Source organism: Macrosteles quadrilineatus, unplaced genomic scaffold, assembly GCF_028750875.1.
Source record: "Macrosteles quadrilineatus isolate MER2022 unplaced genomic scaffold, UCM_ALF_1.0 Scaffold_2__2_contigs__length_208266976, whole genome shotgun sequence".
Lineage (NCBI taxonomy): Eukaryota > Metazoa > Arthropoda > Insecta > Hemiptera > Cicadellidae > Macrosteles > Macrosteles quadrilineatus.
Genome location: NW_026542595.1, coordinates 81,083,996 through 81,108,306, shown reverse-complemented (window position 1 = coordinate 81,108,306; position 24,311 = coordinate 81,083,996). Strand labels below are relative to the sequence as shown.

The window sequence follows — 24,311 nt, the reverse complement described above, 5'->3', positions numbered from 1 at the left end:
AGTCAGTTAGTAAACAAAAAACAAATGTAAAAAACCTACAGTTGTATGTTCTTTTCAAAGTGGATTGAGGTACGTCTCTGTAATTATATTAAACTATCAATGTAATTTAATCACAAACAGAGTTCTGACATCCGTAAAATACTATTGGCCTACGTTGTATTTTCCTTGTGTGTCTCGGGAACGAACAAGAGAACGAAGAAGAGACTTATGACCGAATTTGTCAATAAAGATAGCACGGTATGTTTTCATTTTGGACAGTTATATTGCAATTAAATATATCTAACAAGAAATACCTTACCTAGAGCAAGTGAAGCGTTACATTACAATAGTTTGCTGAATCTAGACAATACTATTCTGGTATCACTTCAGACTTGCATTGACTAAACGCTTGTGACAAGGCTCCCCTAACTCTCTGGCTGACACGTGGCTTATGTTAATACACATCGATTACATGTTGCAACAAGGCTCAACCAACCACATATTTACAACAACCACTGCTTAAATGTTTGAATGCTACAGTTGTTTGGCATTTTTTCAAATTTTACCACTTAAATTTGTAAATGTATTTTCTAAACCTTACATTTGTACTAATACTAGTTCTCGAAAATCATAAGCAGGTGGAGTTAATTCTTAGGACACGACAAACCTATTTATTACAATTACGACATAAAACATGGATATCTTAATTAAACGTGCCTTTTTGATATCTTTACAGAGCAATTTCACCTTTGCTGTAAAGAGGTTTTATCATAAAACTTAAGTAAAATATCTACTCTTAAGGACCAAAGGTAGTAAAAAAAAAACACGATAGGTTATATTTTGAAATTTTAAACACAGCCAACATTTATATTGTTTACAATCAAATAGGAACATGAAAGATAGTTTGTTTTTATTTCACCATGTCTTGCTCCGTAGCGTTGAAATAAATATCATATAATGATAATATATCTTACCAAACTGAATATCAGTGATAACGGGTGCTATGATATGTCAATAATATTCTTTCAGACCTTTGGTTTATTGGAATGTGATTCAAATTTGTGATCTGAAATTCGTTTTGATCAAAACAAAATCAAATTACGATCAAATAAAACAAACAAACTTCTATAGTACTGTCTAATATTCAACACCTAACAAATGTAAGAAAATATCTTTCACACAGTTTTGTGCTCTTTTCACAGTGAAATTAGGAACTTCTTTGTGATTATGTTCAATTATTATTGTTAATTTATCACAGTCGGAGTGCTGAGTTACACGTTTAAGGTTTTATCTAATTAAATCGTTCGCATTTAAAGCATGTTACAATTATGTTTGCAGTAGTATTATTGCAGGTGGAGATCTCACAAAGTGTGATTCCTGCCGAATATTTTAAAAGTATTTTCTAAAGGTTATTAACTATTTTGTACATTTCAACTAATGCCTTAAAGCGACATGATATGGTCAGTAATGAAATCTGGCAACACGTTTTACTGGGTATACTTATTATAAGTCGGTATAACTTGCTTAGTTTGACCTACATTGAGGAAAACAATATGTCCTTTAAAAAGCGAGCGGAACAACACACCTACAATATCAGAGGAAAAGATCAACTCGATGTGTCATTCTCTAGGCTGAATAAGAAGCACGCTTTCCACATAACACACAACAGACCTGAAAAATTAGCATTAGCGAAATATTGTTTAGAAACACGCCACATAATTTCAATTTAAAATTCTAAATTACTGAAGAATTGAACCAAACCGAACGAACCAAATGCATAAGATAATTATCTAAAAAATTTACGATCTAATAAATAATTATACTGGACCAATTCAAAATGTGTCATTACTAATTTCCAAATTAGAAAGCTATATATTAAACCTATGTACTTCACATTTTATTATTTTTAATATAATTTTATTTTATAATTTTTCTGAAATATACTTGACAGAACAAATTTTAATATTTAACTACCTATGTGTTAATTTTGTTAAAGATTTATTATTATAAAAATAACTTTCAGTATTTGTAATGTGTCTGATGATGCCCATTGCTTTATAAACAAAAGAAATATTGGAGATATTTTTATTATATTTTTTTTACCAGTAGCTTTACTATGTTGTATTCAAATTGGTAGTTAAAAATAATGCGTTAAACATTATTTCTAATTAGGCATAAAACTATAAATAATCTGTAAAAATACAACTGGGCAACGTTTTATTTTCCATCTCTGTCTCGGGAGTGAACAAGAGGATGAAGAAGAGGCTTATGCCCGAATTTGTCAATAATGACAAACGTTATGTCATCACCGGAATCCTATCCCATAATACGACTCCATCTTCTGCTATAACCCCGCGGTCTGTCAAGAAAACCAAGTAGATCAATAACCAGAGGTCAAGGTCATATCAAAGGGGCTTAGATGTTTACGTTCATCGTAATATAAAATGAGGAATAAACATATAATATCATAATAGAAGTAGTTTATTACATTTTTACATTTCTTTTAGTTGTAATATTCTTATATTTCAGGGATTCGTCATTCATAAAATTAGATACATGCTAAATTCAAGTCAAGGAAAAGAAAAACAAATCGTACACAACTAACTATCTAGTAATGAAATTTGTATTTGCAATCGAAAATAGCACAATATATTAATATAGTTAAATTTCATATTTTAAATTACCTATTTAAAGATTGGTGTAGGTAAATAAATACACTGAGTTCAAAAAAATAGTTATAGTTCAAATTATTTAAATGAAATGTATGCAAGAATATAAATTAAATTAAAATGTCAACGAATGCCTGAGAGCAACCTGATATGGTAAACAATGGAAGCTGTCAACACGTTTATACTTTTAACGAAAATGTTTGTCATTACAAGAAGCGCTATCTGATGTTATTATAACCAGTAGATCCTGTGTACACGTTTAAACCTAACTTACTTTGACTCGTTTGAATAAATTAACATAATAAGTTTTGTTTATTCCATGCAACGCGCTGCATTATATTCGACGTAACTTTGCAAATTAGGCTTATGGGAGAAACAACTATTGCATTTAACTTCACTTCATCAATTATTTACTTTGCTTTTTTCAAATCTTTCAAGTTTCTTGGGTCTTTTATTCAGGTGTATTTTAATTTGATATCTTTTCACATGAATATTTATGATCTTATTTTAAATTGTGACTGTTATGATACTGTTACACCGATTAGTAGAAAAGCGATATTTACAATTTAAATATAATTGGGGTAGTTTGATGCTTATCTGTAAAATATCAATGATCAAATTGCAATAAATACATTTAACCAGAAATACCTTACCTAGAGCAAGTGAAGCGTTACATTACAATAGTTTGCTGAATCTAGACAATACTATTCTGGTATCACTTCAGACTTGCATTGACTAAACGCTTGTGACAAGGCTCTCCTAACTCTCTGGCTGACACGTGGCTTAATGTTAATACACCTCGATTACATGTTGCAACAAGGCTCAACTAATCACTAAATTACAACAACCACCGCTTAAATGTTGGAATGCTACAGTTGTTTGGTATTATTTCCAAAAACCTATAGTAGAAATCTGTATTCTCTACTCATGCCGTTTTTAGTATTACAGTAATCCAAACATCATAAGTAACTGTAGATTATTCTAGCTACACGAACTGTCTTTTTTACTTTAATTATGAGAAAAAATTTGTCTTTTGATATCATTATTGAAACATTATAAAACTTATATCACAAAGTGTGATTCCTGCCGAATATTTTCTAAAGGTTATTAAATATTTTGTACATTTCAACTAATGCCTGAAAGCGACATGATATGGTCAGTAATGAAAGCTGGCAACACGTTTAACTGGGTATACTGATTATAAGTCGGTATATCTTGCTTAGTTTGACCTACATTGAGGAAAACAATATGTCCTATACAAAGCGAGTGGATCAACACACCTACAATATCAGAGGAAAAGATCAACTCAATGTGCCATTCTGTAGGCTGAATAAGAAGTACGCTTTCCACATAACACACAGCAGACCTGAAAAATCACTAATAGCTCAACATTGTTTAAAAACACGCCACGTAATTTTAATTTAAAATTAAAAATTACTGAAGAATGTAACCAAACCCAACGAACCAAATACATAAGATTATTATACAGTGTGTAAATTAAGTATGGAAACAAATCTGTATTTTTAAAACCGAAATAGATAGAAATATTCTATTTGTGGCAATAATAGTTAACAAAGATTCCACAATTTTTCACATGAAAAATATTTTTTTACCCCCCTAACAGGGTAGGTGGTAGGGGGTGACTTATTTTTTTCAAATAGCAACCCCTATTGAGTGACCCCTCATTTTGAAGGGTTTGTCAAAAGAAACACAATGACGCAAATCCGAGGTGAATATCTCACTCCTAGCTAACATGGCGGATATTCCAAAATGGGCTTTTTTTTACAAAAATTAAATTTTTCATTGCCCACCATTTAGGCTAGGGGTGAAATATCTACCTCGGGTTTGCGTCATTCTTTTTCTTTTAACAAACCCTTCAAAATGAGGGGTCACTCAATAGGGGTTGTTGTTGAAAAAAATAAGTCACTCCCACCCCCTACCCTGTTAAAGGGGTTGAAAAAATATTGTTAATTAAAAAAATTGCGGAACCTATGTCAACAATCAATTCCACAAACAGAATATTTCTATCTATTTCGGTTTTAAAAATACAGATTTCTTTCCATTATTTGTGAAATTGGTGCTTTTCACGTACAATAAATCAAATTTTGGAATATCCACCATTTGGGCTAGGAGTGAGATATTCACCTCGGATTTGCGTCATTGTGTTTCTTTTGACAAACCCTTCAAAATGAGGGGTCACTCAATAGGGGTTGCTATTTGAAAAAAATAAGTCACCCCCTACCACCTACCCTGTTAGGGGGGTAAAAAAATATTTTTCATGTGAAAAATTGCGGAATCTTTGTTAACTATTATTGCCACAAATAGAATATTTCTATCTATTTCGGTTTTAAAAATACAGATTTGTTTCCATACTTAATTTACACACTGTATATTATAATTGGACAATCTAATACATAATTATAATGCACCAATTCAAAATGTAGCATTACTAATTTCCGAATTTAAAAGTTATATATTAAACCTATGTACTTCACATTTTTTTATTTTAACTAAATTTTGTTTTAAAATTTTTTCTTAAATATACTTGACAGAACAAATTTTAATATTTAACTACCTATGTGTTAAATTTGTTAAAGATTTATTATTGTAAAAATAACTTTCAGTATTTGTAATGTGTGTGATGATGCCAGCATTGCCTTATAAACAAATGAAATATTGGAGATATTTTTATTTAAAATTTTATTGAAACCAACGTTAATGGTTCTCCATGAAGAATGAAGCTTACACTTTCAACGAAAATTGTTGTAATTACAAGAAGTGCTATCTGATATTATAACCAGCTTTTTTGTAATTTACTAAAGGTATTTTTTTTACGAGTAGCTTTACTATGTTGTATTCAAATTGGTAGTTAAAGATAATCCGTTAAACATTATTTCTAATTAGGCATAAAATTATAAATAATCTGTAAAAATACAACTGGGCAACGTCTTATTTTCCATCTCTGTCTCGGGAGCGAACAAGAGGATGAAGAGGAGGCTTATGAACGACTTTGTCAATAATGACAAACGTTATGTCATCGCCGGAATCCTATCCCATAATATGACTCCACCTTTTGCTATAACTCCGTGGTCTGTCAAGAAAACCAAGTAGATCAATAACCAGAGGTTCAAGGTCATATAAAAGATGTTTGGATGTTTACGTTCATCATAATATAATACGAGGAATAAACATATATCATATCATGAGTACTTTATTAATTTTTTATTTAGTTGTAATATTCTTATATAAGGGATCCGTCATTCATTAAATTAGATACTTGGTAAATTCAAGTAAAGGAGATGAAAACAAATCTAACCCAATTAACTACCTTGTAATTTATTTTTTATTTGTGATCGAAAATAACACAATATATTAATATAGTTAAATTTCATATTTTAAATTACCTATTTAAAGCTAGGTGTAGGTAAATAAACACACTGAGTTCATAAATAAAATCATTATAGCTCAAATTATTCAAATGAAATGTATGCACGAATATAAATTTAATTAAAATGTCAACGAATGCCTGAGAGCAACCTGATATGGTAAACAATGAAAGCTGTCAACCCGTTTATTCTTTTTACGGAAATGTTTGTCATTACAAGAAGCGCTATCTGATGTTATTATAACCAGTAGAACCTGTGTACTCGTTTAAACCTTACTTACTTTGACTCGTTTGAATAAATTAACATAATAAGTTTTGTTTATTCCATGCAACGCGCTGCATTATATTCGACGTAACTTTGCAAATTTAATGGCTTATGGGTGGAAACAACTATTGCATTTAACTTCACTTCATAAATTATTTACTTTGTTTTTTTTCAAATCTATCAAGTTTCTTGTGTATTTTATTCAGGTGTATTTTAATTTTATAACTTTTAACATAAATATTTATGATCTTAATTTGAAATCGTAACTGTTATGATACTGTTACACCTATAAGTTGTAATATAGATTAACAAACGTGGCGATTAGTAGAAAAGTGATATAGACAATTTGTATATAATTGAGGTAGTTTGATACTTACTGTTGTTAAACAGTAAAATATGAGTATCAAACTAACTTCAAACTATGCTAAATAAAACATAAAAGAAAATTGAATTGGCAAAGATACAATAGAGGTGGATTTTATTCATTATGGATTCAAATAGTTTCTTTCTATCTCATTCTCATACAGCAGACCTCTATAATGTCCTACTAGATATCTTTTAAATCTAATCGAACCATAAATCTTGTTTAGTGGTTATAACACAGTAAATGTTTAATACAGTGTTATAATCAGTGTTAAGTATTCTATGATTTATTTTTCTTGTAGTCTGCCTCTAACACATGTTTTTGGGTTCTTCAATATTTACATGTGATTATTGTTGTTTTTTAAAATAATGTTCTACATGTTAAGGAAATACATCTTTTGTACTCATTCATTTTTACTTTTATTATTTTTTTTCCCAACAGAATTTCAATATCCAAACAAGTTATAAGGATTTTTCTCTCTCTTCAATACTAATACATTTATTTAACCTCAAGACAAGTAATAAAGATTAGAAAGAATTAATTCAAAGGCAAATCTCTATTGCTATTCCATTACTCAAGTCTAAAGCTAAATTCTCTCCTCTCTAAATTCCCTAATTATTTCATTCAGGATAAAATCTAACAATAAATATTTGGTTCATTTAGGTGTAATCTGAAATTTGTTTCGACTAAAACAAAATAAAACTATAACCAGGTAAAACACAAACTTACATTGTCCAGTCAGTTCGTAAACAAGAAACAAATGTAAAACCCCTAGAGTTGTATGCTCTTTTTAAAGTGGATTAAGGTACTTCTCTGTAATTATATTAAGCTATCAATGTAATTTAATCACAAACAGAGTTCTGATATCAGTAAAATACTATTGGCCAACGTTGTATTTTCCTTGTGTGTCTCGGGAACGAACAAGAGGACGAAGAAGAGACTTATGACCGAATTTGTCAATATAGCACGGTATGTTTTCTTTTTTGGACAGTTATATTGCAATTAAATACATTTAACCAGAAATACCTTACCTAGCAAGTGAAGCGTTACATTACAATAGTTTGCTGAATCTAGACAATACTATTCTGGTATCACTTCAGACTTGCATTGACTAAACGCTTGTGACAAGGCTCTCCTAACTCTCTGGCTGACACGTGGCTTAATGTTAATACACATCGATTACATGTTGCAACAAGGCTCAACCAACCACATAATTACTACAACCACTGCTTAAATGTTTGAATGCTACAGTTGTTTGGTATTTTTTTCAAACCGTACCACTTAAAATTTGTAAATTTATTTTCTACACCTTTCATTTTTACTAATACAGTTATCGAAATATCATAAGCAGGTGGAGTTAATTCTTAGGACACGACAAACCTATTTATTACAATTACGACATAAAACATGGATATCTTAATTAAACGTGCCTTTTTGATATCTTTACAGAGCAATTGCACCTTTGCTGTAAAGAGGTTTTATCCTAAAACTTAAGTAAAATATCCACTCTTAAGGACCAAAGGTAGCAAAAAAAAACCCCGATGGGTTATGTTATGAAATTTTAAACACAGCCAACATTTATATTGTTTACAATCAAATAGGGCTATGAAAGATAGTTTGTTTTTATTTAATCATGTCTTTGTGATCTGAAATTCGTTTTGTTCAAAACAAAATCAAATTACGATTAAACAAAACAAACAACTTCTATAGTCCAGTCTAATAGTCAAAACCTAACAAATGTTAGAAAATATCTTTGACACAGTTTTGTGCTCTTTTCACAGTGAATTGAGGAACATCTTTCTGAGCATCTTCAAATGTTATTGTAAATTTAACACAATCAGAGTGCTGATTTACACGTGTAAGATTGTATTTAATCGTTCGCATTTAAAGTATGTTACAATTATGTTTGCAGTAGTATTATTGCAGGTCGAGATCTCACAAAGTGTGAATCCTGCTGAATATTTTAAAAGTATTTTAAAAGTAGTTTTGACTGGGTATACTTATTATAAGTCGGTATATCTTGCTTGGTTTGACCTATATTGAGGAAAACAATATGTCCCTTACAAAGCGAGTGGAACAACACACCTACAATATCAGAGGAAAAGATCAACTCAATGTGCCATTCTGTAGGCTGAATAAGAAGTACGCTTTCCACATAACACACAACAGACCTGAAAAATAGCGAAACATTGTTTAGAAACATGCCACATAATTTCAATTTAAAATTTAAAATTACTGAAGAATGTAACCAAACCTAACGAACCAAATGCGTGAGATTATTATATATTAATAAATGGACAGTCTAATACATAATTGTAATGGACCGATTCAAAATTTAACATTACTAATTTCCACATTTAAAAGTTATATATTAAACCTATGTACTTCACATTTTATTATTTTTAATATATTTTTTTTTTTATAATTTTTCTTACATATACATGACAGAACAAATTTTAATATTTTACTACCTATGTGTTAAATTTGTTTAAAGATTTATTATTATAAAAATAACTTTCAGTATTTGTAATGTGTCTGATGATGCCCATTGCCTTATAAACAAATGAAATATTGGAGATATTTTTATTTTAAATTTTATTGAAACCAACGTTAATGGTTCTCCATTAAGAATGAAGATTACACTTTCAACGAAAATTGTTGTCATTACAAGAATCGCTATTAGATATTATAACCAGCTTTTTGTGATTTACAAAAGGTATATTATTTTTTTTACGAGTAGCTTTAATATGTTGTATTCAAATTGGTAGTTAAAGATAATGCGTTAAACATTATTTCTAATTAGGCATAAAACTATAAATAATCTGTAAAAAGCAACTGGGCAACGTCTTATTTTCCATCTCTGTCTCGGGAGCGAACAAGAGGATGAAGAGGAGGCTTATGACCGACTTTGTCAATAATGACAAACGTTATGTCACCGCCGGAATCCTATCGCATAATACGACTCCACCTTCTGCTATAACTCCGTGGTCTGTCAAGAAAACCAAGTAGATCAATAACCAGAGGTCAAGGTCATATCAAAGGTGTTTGGATGTTGACGTTCATCATAATATAATACGAGGAATAAACATATAATATCATAACATGAGTAGTTTATTAATTTTTTATTTAGTTGTAATATTCTTATATTTAAGGGATTCGTCATTCATTAAATTAGATACTTGCTAAATTCAAGTCAAGGAGATGAAAAACAAATCCAACCCAATTAACTACCTAGTAATTTATTTTTTATTTGCGATCGAAAATAACACAATATAGTATTAATATAGTTAAATTTCATATTTTAAATTACCTATTTAAACCTTGGTGTAGGTAAATAAATAGTAAATAAATAATAGGCTGAGTTCAAAAAAATAGTTATAGGTAGTTCAAATTATTTAAATGAAATGTATGCAAGAATATAAATTATAAATTAAAATTTCAATGAATGCCTGGGAGCAACCTGATATGGTAAACAATGAAAGCTGTCAACCCGTTTATACTTTTAACGAAAATGTTTGTTATTAAAAGAAGCGCTATCTGATGTTATTATAACCAGTAGAACCTGTGTACTCGTTTAAACCTAACTTACTTTGACTCGTTTGAATAAATTAACATAATAAGTTTTGTTTATTCCATGCAACGCGCTGCATTATATTCGACGTAATTTTGAAAATTTAATGGCTTATGGGAGGAAACAACTATTATATTTAACTTCACTTCATCAATTATTTACTTTGCTTTGTTTCAAATCTATCAAGTTTCTTGGGTCTTTTATTCAGGTGTAACTTTTCACATGAATATTTATGATCTTATTTTAAATTGTGACTGTTATGATACTGTTACACCTATAAGTTGTAATATAGATTAACAAACGTGGCGATTAGTAGAAAAGCGATATTTACAATTTAAATATAATTGGGGTAGTTTGATGCTTACCTGTAAAATTTCAATGATCAAATTGCAATTAAATACATTTAACCAGAAATACCTTACCTAGAACAAACGTTACATTACAATTTTTTGCTGAATCTAGACAATACTATTCTGGTATCACTTCAGACTTGCATTGACTAAACGCTTGTGACAAGGCTCTCCTAACTCTCTGGCTGACACGTGGCTTAATGTTAATACACATCGATTACATGTTGCAACAAGGCTCAACTAATCACTAAATTACAACAACCACCGCTTAAATGTTGGAATGCTACAGTTGTTTGGTATTATTTCCAAAAACCTAAAGTAGAAATCTGTATTCTCTACTCATGCCGTTTTTAATATTACTGTAATCCAAACATCATAAGTAACTGTAGATTATTCTAGCTACACGAACTGTCTTTTTTTACTTTAATTATGAGAAAAAATTTGTCTTTTGATATCATTATTGAAACATTATGAAACTTATAACACATGATATGAACATAATTACATAACACAGTTTCTCCAAAGAGGTTTTATTAGCAAACTTAAATCAAATGTCCACTCTTAAGAACATACGGCGGTAAAAAAAAAAACGCGATGGGTTTTCTTTTGAATTTTGAAACTTTGCATATTTTTTTTACATATATTTAAAGCATATTATATATTTTATTTTTATTATTACAATCAAACGCATTTGGAAATAACGCAATTAACTAAGTCTTCTGGGTACGACTGTTTCATAGACTAAGACCTATTACTAAGTACTGACGTTTCGGCTTTTCCTACAGCCAACTTCAGGCGCTACTACTTCACCCCTATTCAGGTACTACAGTAGTAAAGTCTTAACCCTATTACGTTGAATTGCTTTGATGTTGGATGTCATCAGTGATGCCGATACGTTAATACTTGTTAATACGATTCTGTCAGTGACGTGGTAGTATCCATATTACCCTTACATTTACAATTGTATATTTTTACTTTCTCCCCCTATACACAGTATATGCATAAATATTATTTCGTAAAGATTATCGTGTATTAGTATTGGGCAGAAATAACCGCTGGGTCTACCGTCTACCGGAACCCAAAAAGTTGTTTTCGAAGTAATGTGTGTGTTGACGTGTAACGTCATGTGATATCCCTGTGGTTGATTTTGATTAAATTTAGTATTCAAGAACTATGGTATCTCCAGTTATTTTCTTTTATTTTTAGTTACAATTTTTAATGCCGTTTTTCTCATAAAACCTCCCAAAATTCGGATTTTTACATAAATGGCACGAAAGATTTTGATTAAATTTTCGTATTTTAAGGTCCTTGACAAAAAGAAAATGGTACAACCTCCAATACTGTAAAAATTATCACAATATCGTAGTTACTTCCACTATTTACCCATTATAATTGATGTTGACAAACTAATAGAAGTAGTTATGTGCCAGTTTCCTGACACCGTGTATTTACGTATTGGTTGAATTTGCTGCAACATGTTTTGACTCAATGGTTACAGACGAGTGAACATTCAGTGGCTAGACAGCGGCAGCTCGCATCTTCAGTTCCAGCATCCAGTCTACCAAGGCTATGTGACAGAGAACTCTACTAAGCCGGTGACTGTGGCTGTAGTCAGCGTGGTGGGGGAGGAGCTCAACCAACATATACGGTTCCGCATGGCCAACCCGACCCCGCTGTTCCACTTAGGCCTTACCTCTGGAGCACTTGTTACAACTGGTGTACCCTTCGACCGTGAGGATAAGGATCTTTTCACCATATACATTCAGGTTAGGATTGTTTATAATATGGTGGTTATTTTTTTATGTATAAAATACGTCTAAGATAAAGCTTCATTAGTGTGCAGACATGCAAATTGAATAAATTTCTGTTGTACACTTGACTTATTTTTATTTGTTTGAGGATGTTTTTATCCCTTTTAGAATTTATTCGTTTTTATTGGCCTCAAAGGTTTAGAATGTGAGCCAGTACAGTCCAAGAACTGTTCTAAAAATTATTGTAAGTGATGACATTGGGATCCCAAGACACAACTATCTCTATTTTACAGTCCATTGAGTTACCAACTGAGCCATCTTTCCACCAATTCCGGTAACATTTAAGCCAAAAACCCAGTATAGGAAGAATAAATACTCTTACTTTGGATAATTTTTTAAAGCTCTCTGGTGTTATACAGATATTGTTAAAATGCTATGGAACTAAAATAGATTTTCAAACTATACACACATTAATAATTGATGACGTGTCCAATAAAACTGTAGAATTTGGATTTTAACGTTGCGAAAGTCTAGAATTCGGCATGAAAGTCAAAACCCAATATAACATTAACTAAAATGTAGGCTATGTGAACAAAGGCATTGCCAGTTACTCTATTTTCAGGCAGAGTATGAATATTCGGATGACACTAAACAGCTGATCCAAACACTGGTGAACATCAGCGTGGTAGATGTCAATGACAACTGTCCAGTATTCATGAACACACCTTACGTAGTGGCAGTGTCAGTGGGCTCACACAAACATATGGCTTTCTTCAAGGTTAGTACAGCTAAAAACCCGTATTTGGAACGGATTGTTTAGATAATAATTATGTTAGAAGTATGTAGAAACACAATTAGGTAGACAGTTAGAAATACTTGAAGCACTGATAGCGGTCCGTTTATTTCTTTGTTTTGTTGAACGCCATGTGATTTTTACATGATCTAATCCTCATCATACTTGGTAGTGTTAAAATTTGTCATGGACTAATACAGACACGAATACATGGATTCATAGACTAATACGTGGACATGAAAACGTTAGTTAAGAAGTGGACAAAGGGTAATGATAGCATGATATCAGTTGATGGTGTTCATCTTAAAAACGAACCTTTATGTTTAAGTGAATTGATTGCAGCGAAAAGACAGTAACATATGTTTAACTAGATCTAGATTTGTATTAACCTTGGTTTGAGGGTGTTGTCGATTGCAGGTCCTGGCGATTGACCTGGACGAGGGAGAGAACGGAGAGGTGAGGTACGAGCTGACCCGCGGCCACGGGGAACTGTTCAAGGTAGACCGTAAGAGTGGGGAGATTAGTCTGAAACAAGCTCTGCAAGACACCCAAGAGGCGTACATCATCATCATCACGGCATACGATGGAGGTAAGTCCTATGTGTCGCCCGTGTAAATAGTCTGGCTGTGTGATTACAATTTTCTGGAAATTCTAATGAATAATATTTTAGGCTAAAACAATTTCATGAAGGGAAACTTCTTCACGCATGCCCAATTAATTAATGTATAGCACGCATGCCCAAGTAATTAATTTATAGCAAAATAAATATCAGGTACATCCTTAGTTTTATCATCATCGTGGTGATTACCCTGTATTGTTTAATTAAAATCACTTTTCGTTGCAATAAACATAAGATCATTTATTTCCTTTAGATACACATATACATGTCTTTTGGAAAACGTCATTACATCAAGGTACAATATAATAAAACAATTTCTTCAACTAAAACCCTGCTAAAAAAGAAAGTAATATATCATATATGCCACACAATAACATTTGTGAAAGAGTACCTGAATCTCACCATTCAAAGTGTAAAAACTAAAACAGCACACTCAGTAAACCATCAGTTAAAAACTTAATTACATATTTAACTTAATCTTTAAGTTAAAAATTCATCCGCACTGACAAATGGGTTGACCATTCCACACTCTTTTTGAATTGTTTGTTTATAAGGTTACGGACTGTACAAGAAAACATTGCTTAAGGCTTATAGTGGCATAACTTAACTGTTGTTTCTTAAGCTTAAAAAAGGGTACATTTACATCAAATTTTCTTCTCGAATTGTACGAGTGGATGTCTCTCCTCAGTTCAAGAGCGTCCGCTACCTCCTTTGTTTTGATGATCGACTTAAAGATCAAAAGTTTTAACAGCTATAAGAGGTTGAGCCTTAAACAATCGTTTACAATGATCGAGGCGCCTGTCTCCTGTCACAATTCCTACTGCCTTTTTTGGAGAAGTAGGACTCTCGACTCCAGGGGCGGCTTCCCAAAGTGTCAATCCATATGTGATAATACTCTGAAAAAGTTTCATATGCAATCCTTTTCCAGGCGTTTGGCACACGGCACTTTTGCCTACGGAGTAAATAACAACCCTTGGCAGCTGGCTACAAACATAGCCAATATGACTATTCCAATCTAGATTACAGTCTAGGTGAATGACTAAGAGCTTAACACTCCTCACTTCATGCTCAATGTTTCAGAGGCTGAAAACAATTCAAATAGTTTTTTTCCTGATTAAAAAAATAAAATTAGTCCGGAACCAGGTGGATGCTTCATCAAGAGAGTGTTTTAAAGTTAGGTCCACATTCTCAGCACTATCCCTTCCGTCAAAAATTGTTGTGTTAGAACAACCAAATAAATTTCCGGGCGGACTGATAAATATGGACAAATACTGCATGAAAAGACCGATTGTAATTGGTCATTCTCAACTTCGTACGTCAGTTGTCTATCCAATCACAGCGAGCAGCAATTCTATTCCTTACTATGGCTTAGTAAAATGCCTTCGAGAATCATGCAACTGAGCTCTTGCTTTGAAAAGAACAATCACAGAAAGATATTTAATGTATTGCTCTCACTCACTGGACATGTTTGAACAAAACTCTACCTTTTGCCACAAAACTTTTAACTCCACTTGATTAATTGTCAAATCTATGTTTTAAATATTAGGTTATTTTCAACGTGTTATATGTGAGTCTGAGGCAAGATATGTGTAAGGAAGAGATATATAGCCCTAAATTTCCCATTGGTAATAAAAAATACAAAATGTGTGTATTTCATTTTATTTTATTTCATATCCACCAATTTTTTGCATGTTTCCGTGGCCAAACAAAAAATTATTTGACTTTAATAACATTATCTTGAAGTGGTAAAAAGTACGACATGGCAAAGCCAAATCTTATTACTTTCGACACAGGTGGTCTTATAAGCGGTTTGTGCTTTACGGGAGCTTTAACAAACATGACAATATTATACATTTTATAAGATTGATTGGGTCCATAACCAACCTGAAGATTGCTAGCAGTGTTTATCATAAATTTATTTAAAATGCCTAGTATTTATTATCCTAACAAAAGTATTAAAGCATAAAAGTAGATTTGTACTGAATGACAATGATTCAAGAGGTATAAAACGTATTTCAAACCAAACAATTTATAATGGATAAATAGATTTAGGTTATAATATAAACTATTTTGATCAAGCAATAACTCAAAGAATGGTTTAGAAATTTTGTATTAAATGGTATGCTTGAAGAAATAAAACTTGAAAGTTTTAATGGAAACTGGATATTAACAGCATGAAAACGTATGTTAATATAATAATAATGTTTTCATCCACTTTTTACTCTCCTTCGTTCACAACATGTGAACGAACTCCCTGACATAACACCAAGCCCTGAAACCATCAGTAAAACACGAATTAGTTAACCTCCTTTGTCGTGATACATAGTGTACAATGATGGACCCTAAAGGCTTATGGTGTTTGAATTATGTAGCCTAAACAGAACATGACAAAAATTATTTTCCTTTATTAGCTTTTGTAAGTTCATGAAAAGTAAGAAAAATTAGGCACTAATTAAATATTATTTTACAAATGAGTGGTCTACAAGAGGTAGAGCTCTTCAAGTAGAGTTATACTATTCATAAGACAGATTTATATGTCACTGGTGGAAATAAAGCTTAATGGTACTTCTAATCAATTTTTTATCGTGTTACTTTAGCAATAAGAATGATTTAAGAATGTTGTGTTTCATAAGGGGAGGAAAATATTATTTACTACGAATAATAATTAATATAATTATTACTTATCGGTTACTATACACCATTCCACGTTAACCGCCCAGCAAGAAGCGCCTATGAGCCATGTAGGAATGCTGTCCTAAATACATCAGAACCCGTGAAATGTTCCCTTTAAGTTTATGGTTTTATTTTTTTTTTATTTTCACTGACAAACATGTTTAACTAGCCGATATCAAGTCAAAACCCAAAAAATAAGGTTGAAATACCAATGTACACAAATCAAAAGTTACACGAATGAGAGCGTTAACCAGAGCAACTAGGACAGTTGAAGCAACCTGCAATCAGAAAACATTATTTTTCCAGCAATGTTTTCTAGCAATAGTACGATTCCCACAAGTATGGTGGGAGTAGAATGGAGTATACATGTGCTTTCCATTGACAGGGGTGACGCCGTGCTCCACGGAGACTACGCTGGTGGTGAAGGTGGTGGCGGAGAGCTCCCCTAGGTTTGAACGGCAGCTATATACAGTGACTGTGCCAGAGTCCTTACCTCCTCACTCTCTCCTGCCTGTGCGAGTGGTTGCCGAGGCGCCGTTTGACCATCCTGTTACATACGCGATCCTCGACAACGACCTACGCTTCTCCATCGATGTGACGGCTGGTAGGTGCCCACTGCCCATTACTCCTACTACCACATAGCAAAACCACCATATTAATCTTTTTTACCAATGTACATTTTTCCTTAACCTAATAATCTTATGATAAAGTACTTAGATAGTAAAATTTTTATTTTATACTCTCAAGATATTTTTTTAGAAATCTTTACCAGAACATAGCATGTGTATGAATATAGAATAGTCAATTGAAACTAGTTGTAATACTATAAAAGTAGCTGATGTTAGTATGATAATGCTGTAGCCAACGTTATTACTTTGACTGAACACAAACGACCGTGGTAAACAACATTTCTTTGCGTTATTAGTTCATCTCTATTTGCATTTTATAGACTGGATGGTATTAATGCTAAAAACATTAAATGTTGGATTTCAAGGGGAGAACTTCTTAATAGTTGTCGTAAAACCTATTATAATTATAAATACAGGGCGTTTATAAAAGAATCATCAGGTTTTAATGGCATGTACCTCGCCCAATTCTTGTCTCACATTAATATTAGAAACATGTGCTTAAAAAGCATGTTTCCAAGTTTTATAATCAGCTGTTCAATAATCAGTCTTGGTTTTTTTATTGGACGTGTTTGCATGTTTGCAAAATAATTACAACTCAAGAACAAAAATTTGTGTTTTTCATTACGGTATGACAAAGTGTTTTTCATTAAGTGCATATTTAATAACCGTCCAGCGTGAGTTTTGGAGTCATTTTAAAAAACACACTAAAGCATTTTAAGGTGGTATCGCCAGTTGAACTCTGGAGGTGTATTAAAATGTAAAAGCAGTGGTCACGCAAAAGTTCTCTTAGAAACTGAGGTGGATTGCCAGATTTAACGATAATGACTTGACCCTTCTCAAATGGCCCCGTAGATCTTCTGATCTTTCGTTGTGTGATTTTTTACAACGTTTTTATAATGACAATGCCTCAAACACTTCAAGAGCTCCATGGACGAATTCACAATGCTGTAGATTCAATGAACCTTGCGATGCTAGCCGGTGTATGGGACGATTTAAACATAAATTGGAAACTTGCTCCACGGCTAATGGACGGCACATTGAGCACTTATAGGGGTATCTTAGAAAAATTTAAGAGTTCTTCTTTCTGTTGATATATTTTATAGCCATATTTGTTAAACATTAACGTCAATAAAATGTTTTAAAACCTGATGATTCTTTTATAAACGCCCTGTATTATTCTACTATCACAATAAGGCATCAGTTACTTTTGTTAGTTTTATTATATTTTAGTAGTGATAGATATGTGTAGTTTTGTATTTTTTTTATATCTGTTTATAATCCTTAAACATATTTCAATAAAAATTGGCAGTGATGATATTTATGGAAGATTAACTGATATTATGGATTAGATATTTATGGAAGATTAAGAGATTGCTTTACAAACAACTCAATTGTCAGTAGAACGGTCATTTTTAATTTTTCAATTAGGTAAAAAAGCTACACAGAACAAATTTAGTAAAAAACCAAAACTTGAAAAGTAATCAAGCCCGCCCATGTGGCTTGAATCGCGGTATATCGCTTTAGAGTTTCGCTAAATATAACAACCAATCTCATTGTATTACGAAGCCACATTGGTTACTTGTTTAGAGGTTCAATTCGGATTTCAGAACATTTTAGAACACACAACACATAAAACACAATACTCTTCTTTGATGTAATATTGAAATGTCCAAAGTTATCAAAGGCTAAGGCTTCTGGGATTTCTCTTTCGATCGACCCGTGGACTGAGCAACACCTGGGCGCTTAGGACTCCGTTCTGCTCTCTTGTTCGCCAGCTGCTCGAATATGCCTGCCCAGTTTGGTCTCCTCATTTAATTGGCCAGATAAGCCAGCTTGAGAGCATCCAGAGGAAGTTTTTGAGATTGGTTGGAGTTCGCCAGGGTCTACAGTATCGGGATGTGCCTGTGGCTCAAATGCAGGAAAACCTAAATCTCCAGGATCTTCGGGCGAGGCGCTGTGCATCTGATATGGTCTTCCTCTCCAAGCTCGTAACCGGGTTGATTGATTGTCCTGCCTTGCTGTCTGAAGTGGACATTCGTGTTCCATCTGGTACAAGATCCCAGGACCTATTCGGAAGGAGGCACTATGCACGTGGATACCTGTACCATGGACCCCTTGCAAGGATGCTTCGGAATGGGAATGTCTTCTGTGCCACTTTCGACATCCACCAGACAGCCAAAAAACAATCCGGAACAATCCGGAGGGTATCCGGGGGGGGGGGGGGTTTACTGGCTGACTTCCACCGCTCATTATAGTTACCACCCAAAATTACTCTTATCTTATTTGTTTCATACCAATGAATGTTTCTCTCTTCTTACAAATCTTGTTTTCTTTGTATTGTTGAAATTATATTTACTGTTATTGTTGAAATTCATATATTATTGTTATTTTAAAACTCATATATTTATTGTTATTGTTGAAACTCATATATATCTATTGTTTGTCGTTCATTTATTTTTTCACTACTATTCTTATTTGTTGTCTTGTTCATTGGTTGTTTCTGCTTTGTGTACGTCTATTTCGATACTGCTCAAATCAAGTTGTATTTACTACTTCATGTCATTGCCAAAAATTATTTTGTATGTATATGTTTAAGTTAGATTAAGTCATCTATAAAACACATTGTAAATTGGTTCTTGACCATTGGAAGGTAAAATAAATAAATAAATAAATAAATCAATAATTATTGGTTATTCTAGAGAGAATGTGTTTCATTGCAGACTAAGATTTTAAAAAAGAGTTTTTTACCCACAGAGTTAACAGATTGTACTGTTACGGCTCTGATCAGGAATTCACTAAACTAAACTCCAACGCTCCGGGATAACAAGAAGATCTTCACTAAGCTCTAAGTTAGGAGACTAAGCGTGGAGCTTAAGCACATCATCGTTGGAGCAAGTTTTTGTATATGGCAAAGTAATATAGCATAGAATTTTCATTTAGTGCTTTATCCCAGTTTTAAATCCATTATTATTACCCTCATTATTCAGTCTCAAATTTAAAAAAATATTTTCGTTCAACACAGGTGATACATCAAATGGAAGTGAAATGACAAACAAGTCATAAAGTTTACACAATCAAATTAAAATATGATTCTCATATTATAAAAACTAATATCCCTAAAGAAATTTCACTGTTGCCTATAAAACCTAAGCTCGGCAAGTTTTGGTGGTGTCATTCCAACGAACACAATTAATTAGGAAATATGAGTTTAGTTACAAAAGAATTAAGCTTACGAGCTCATTGTAACCCTTTCTAAAAAGGTTTTGAGACCCAGTTCCAGCAGTGAAAATCTGTTTCTTACTGAGAATCAACATTTAAACTAAATCCTTTAAAATGTATAGCTATTTTTAACATAAACCTGAGTTTTAAAACAAAATTCCTGAGCAGTTACCTTAATTTAAAAAAAATAAAATAAATTGCCATTATTTAAGAATTTAAATGAATGAAAAATATTATTACGAGGGGACCAATGAAAAAAATCTTTTTAACAGGGGTAAAAACTTAATTCAGGAACTCCACGATAATTGAAACGCAAAAGGGCGCATTTCCGTTACAATTCGCAGGTGTGCTCGATCATATGCTTTAAAATGGCAACTCAATGACGAAAATTGGTTAAGTAGAACCCCTGAAAAAGAGAGGTTACAGAGAAAACCGTTACTGTATAAAAAGTGTACAGATATTTTCCAATCATTGGTGAGAAGTGAGGTTAACATTATTTTTACAAGCGTTTTTATCAGATATTTGTTAGTTTTAAAATAAACAATGAAAAGTTAACTTTACTAAGAGACATATAGCTCTGATTTTCAAATAATTCACTAAAGTAAAATATAAAAAAAAATTTAAGTATGAAAAGCATCGGAAGCTCCCTTTTCCTCTATATCTTCATTTGACATAATATTGTCCATATTTTTTTTATGAAGAAAACAAATAAACCAAAAAAGCTCTTAGAATTCGTTCATGGTCATACATAGCATGTTAAAAAAGATTAATTTGGAAAAGGCTTATTGCTAATGGGTCAAGCATTATGTTTAAAACGTGCTAAGAAAAACTCCGATTCTCCTGTTTTGATGCCAATTACTCATGATAATTAAGCTACTTAAACACAATCCTGCACAATCTTGTTTTCGTCATAGCTTCTGCGTCTTGAGGTATCAAACCTCAACTAAAATAATTACGTGCCTTCGTTCACAGTTTCTGGTATACTTAGTAAAACCACGTAATTTGCTATTCTAAATTTTATCAAGTTTCTGTAAAGAGACTCAAACGAATCACTGTTGAAAAACGATAAAATATCAAGTGTTAATGTGAAAACTGTGCTAAGCTTTTGGTAAACCTTGTAACTTGAGTGGAGCTTGAGTTACAATAGTACTTCTCTAGTACCAATAATAAATAATAAGATGTTAGAGTGGTGATAGATACAGACTGTATGAATGGTATTAGCGGAACAAATAAATAAATTGAATAATACTTCATTGGAAATTTCTTTTCCCCGAAGGAAAGTAAAATTTGATCACCCTGCTTTTAGATTCAGTCACTGAGATTGTTTTTGGGCTTCAAAGAACTCCCTTGAAAACTTTAGAAGAACTTTTTGCTTCATAACTTTTGGAATGAGCCTCTTAATATATTGTTCTTAATATATTGGTATATCGATTTGGCTGACGGATAAAACCTAATATTTGAAAACAAGATAAATATTAATTTTTTGAAGCTCTGGAACTGTTGAAAGAATGGGCAGATGGATCCGGTAGTTTTAATATAGTGTTAACAATCCTTCTTATAGAGAATTAATAATTTAGACTGGTAAAAATTAAAAAATCTATATTGTAGAATGCTATCAGGAACTTGGTTTAAAATTATAGTACACTAAGTGACTTCTTATAACTTGATCATTATCAATTTTTCATATCCAAAACAAAATCATGGTTACAAAATTTGAGACTAGTTAAGTAATATGAAATAAAAAGTTAATTCATATCTGAGAAAAATTAAAAGTTTTAACTTTTAACTCAAGAACTGGAAAGGAAAGGCTGTTTCACGACTCGTTTCTTCAATATCAACATAAAGGTTTTATAAAAAGAGCTTAAATGGGGTAGGGAGTATTACGAGATGTTTAGGCTCATTTAAGTTAAAATTTAAAGTTCAAAACGCGTGAAAAATTACTTAAGTTCACCATTAATTTAATACTGAATAAACTGCAAGTTGGAATCTACGAATGTTGGTGTAGATCTTAATGATGTTGCTTTAAGTAGTTTCTACGAAGCACTTAAATACTACGACTCACTTAAATATCGGTGACTAAAACATGGCATATAACAACTTAGTATGGATGTGAAATGTATTCTTCTTTACTATCGAAATAATTTTTAAGATTATTTCAACACATCTAAAAAATGGAACTCTACTTAAAATTTATATAGACAATAAAATATTTTTAATTCGAAATATTTTATTAAGGTAACAGTTATACTGTATACTATTATTCATATTATTGAGACCTGGTAGCTTCATATCCATAATTAGCTCTACAAAAAATACATTACAAATTATATCAAAATTCAAAAAAGCTATATAGAAATCAATTGTATGGTATTTTCCTATTCGTACCGACACTCATATTTTCTCATTGATGATAATCTTCTTAGGATATTGGCTGGAGTTAAGTTTTTCAAGTTAGAATGTGCATCGTTCATTTTTAGTTGGGTTTATTTTTTGTAGTTGCTCAACTAACTTTTTACTGGATCAGCAGTATACATTAGTTCAATTTGATGCACGTCGGTTGAAGAAGCGAAATAAGGTTGATAGCACCTAAAGAAACAGTCCGCGTGGCTGCCCTTGATTGAGGTATCTCTTTGCTGATTCATTTGATCATACAATTCTTTAGTTTTTAGTTGTTTCACTGTTTCCTGCCTTTGGACTATAGCTCCTTCTTGTCCGGTTAGGGTCGATAACCATTTAATTTTGAACTCGAAGTCTCCTTGAAGGATGGGAGTAACAACAATCTTGTGGGTGTAATACATTAAAGTTGCCAGAGCACAATACTGATTCATTTTATGCGTTCCAACATAAATATGGGATGGATGTTAGAGATTACCTGATCCAAATACAGCTCATTAATTGAAGAGGGAATTTTCTTCCTCAGAGTAAAACCAATAGTTCGTCTGCTTCCTAAACTCCTCACGATTATTACCGCATTCCGCTAGTTCTGTGTCAATAACATCTACGTTTACCATACCGTAAAAAATGGCAAGAGTTTTACTAACACCGATACCACAATTGGGATACATATTGCTTAGGGTTAGCTCTGAAAAAGATGTATTCTGATCAAAAATGAATTTCCCTATGGTGTTGACATATTTGACATTGAAAATCCTTTCATCCCTCGATAGAAAAATATTTAAGAAATTAAGGTTGTATGTAATCCTTAACTTCATCCTTAAACCCATTCTTACAGTTTTAACAAATTCCGTTTCTGACAATTGACAACCATGCTGAGGCAGTAATGTATAAAACTCTGAAAGAAAACTTAAGAATGAAACTTTGGCTTTGGACAGAGCTTGTATTCCCCGGTCAAAAAGTAATCAAAGTACTTCAAGTACTCGAGTGAAAAATAACCAATAATGGAGAAAATAGAATTTTGGACTGTTCTTCCCTGCGCGTTGATAACAAATCAGTTACAGCTCATGGAGGAGGGATATCTACTATAAGGTCAATATTTTCCAAGCTGTTCAATATTGTCTACCAATCCTGTCCAGGCGCGTTGTTCACTGAAGACGTGCTGGACTACGAGACGTCACCGCTGCTGGAGATACGTGTCCGAGCCACTGACAGTCTAAGTGGTGCGACAGCTGACACCCTTGTCACCGTAGTGCTGACGGACGTCAACGACTGTGTCCCTACCTTCCTGGAGTCTGTCTATAACGTCTCTTTGCTGGAGTCCATTGCTCCTGGAACACTCATCGGCAGGATCGAGGCCTTCGACAATGACACAGGTGACTATTTAATACTTATATGTTGTGTGTTTGTGTAGGCTGATAAAAAATTACAACACTAAACATAATCACTTACAAATTTATCATCCATATGGTACAGGTGGAGGTAGTTTTAAGGGTTGTCCCATCGGTTTATATTGAGGGCGGTTTCTTTTTGTTCACCATTTGCACTTGGTTTTATCTTTAGTTTTGCCATAAAATACCTTGTGCTCTTGCAAGATAACAACTACAAATAACTTTGTAAAATTTGTCATAAAATAGAAGAGAAACATTT

At 32.4% G+C, this 24,311-nt stretch overlaps 1 protein-coding gene across 1 annotated transcript in view; it reads left to right on the top strand.

Moving 5' to 3' along the window:
• LOC128984484 (fat-like cadherin-related tumor suppressor homolog) overlaps positions 1-24,311 on the top strand; it is a 97,253-nt gene that overhangs the window by 53,498 nt on the left and 19,444 nt on the right. Inside the window, exons 18-22 of the mRNA XM_054403812.1 lie at positions 12,082-12,349; positions 12,957-13,112; positions 13,545-13,716; positions 16,805-17,023; positions 23,801-24,037. Coding sequence (XP_054259787.1) covers positions 12,082-12,349; positions 12,957-13,112; positions 13,545-13,716; positions 16,805-17,023; positions 23,801-24,037 — 1,052 coding nt within the window. The remainder of the gene's footprint in view (positions 1-12,081; positions 12,350-12,956; positions 13,113-13,544; positions 13,717-16,804; positions 17,024-23,800; positions 24,038-24,311) is intronic.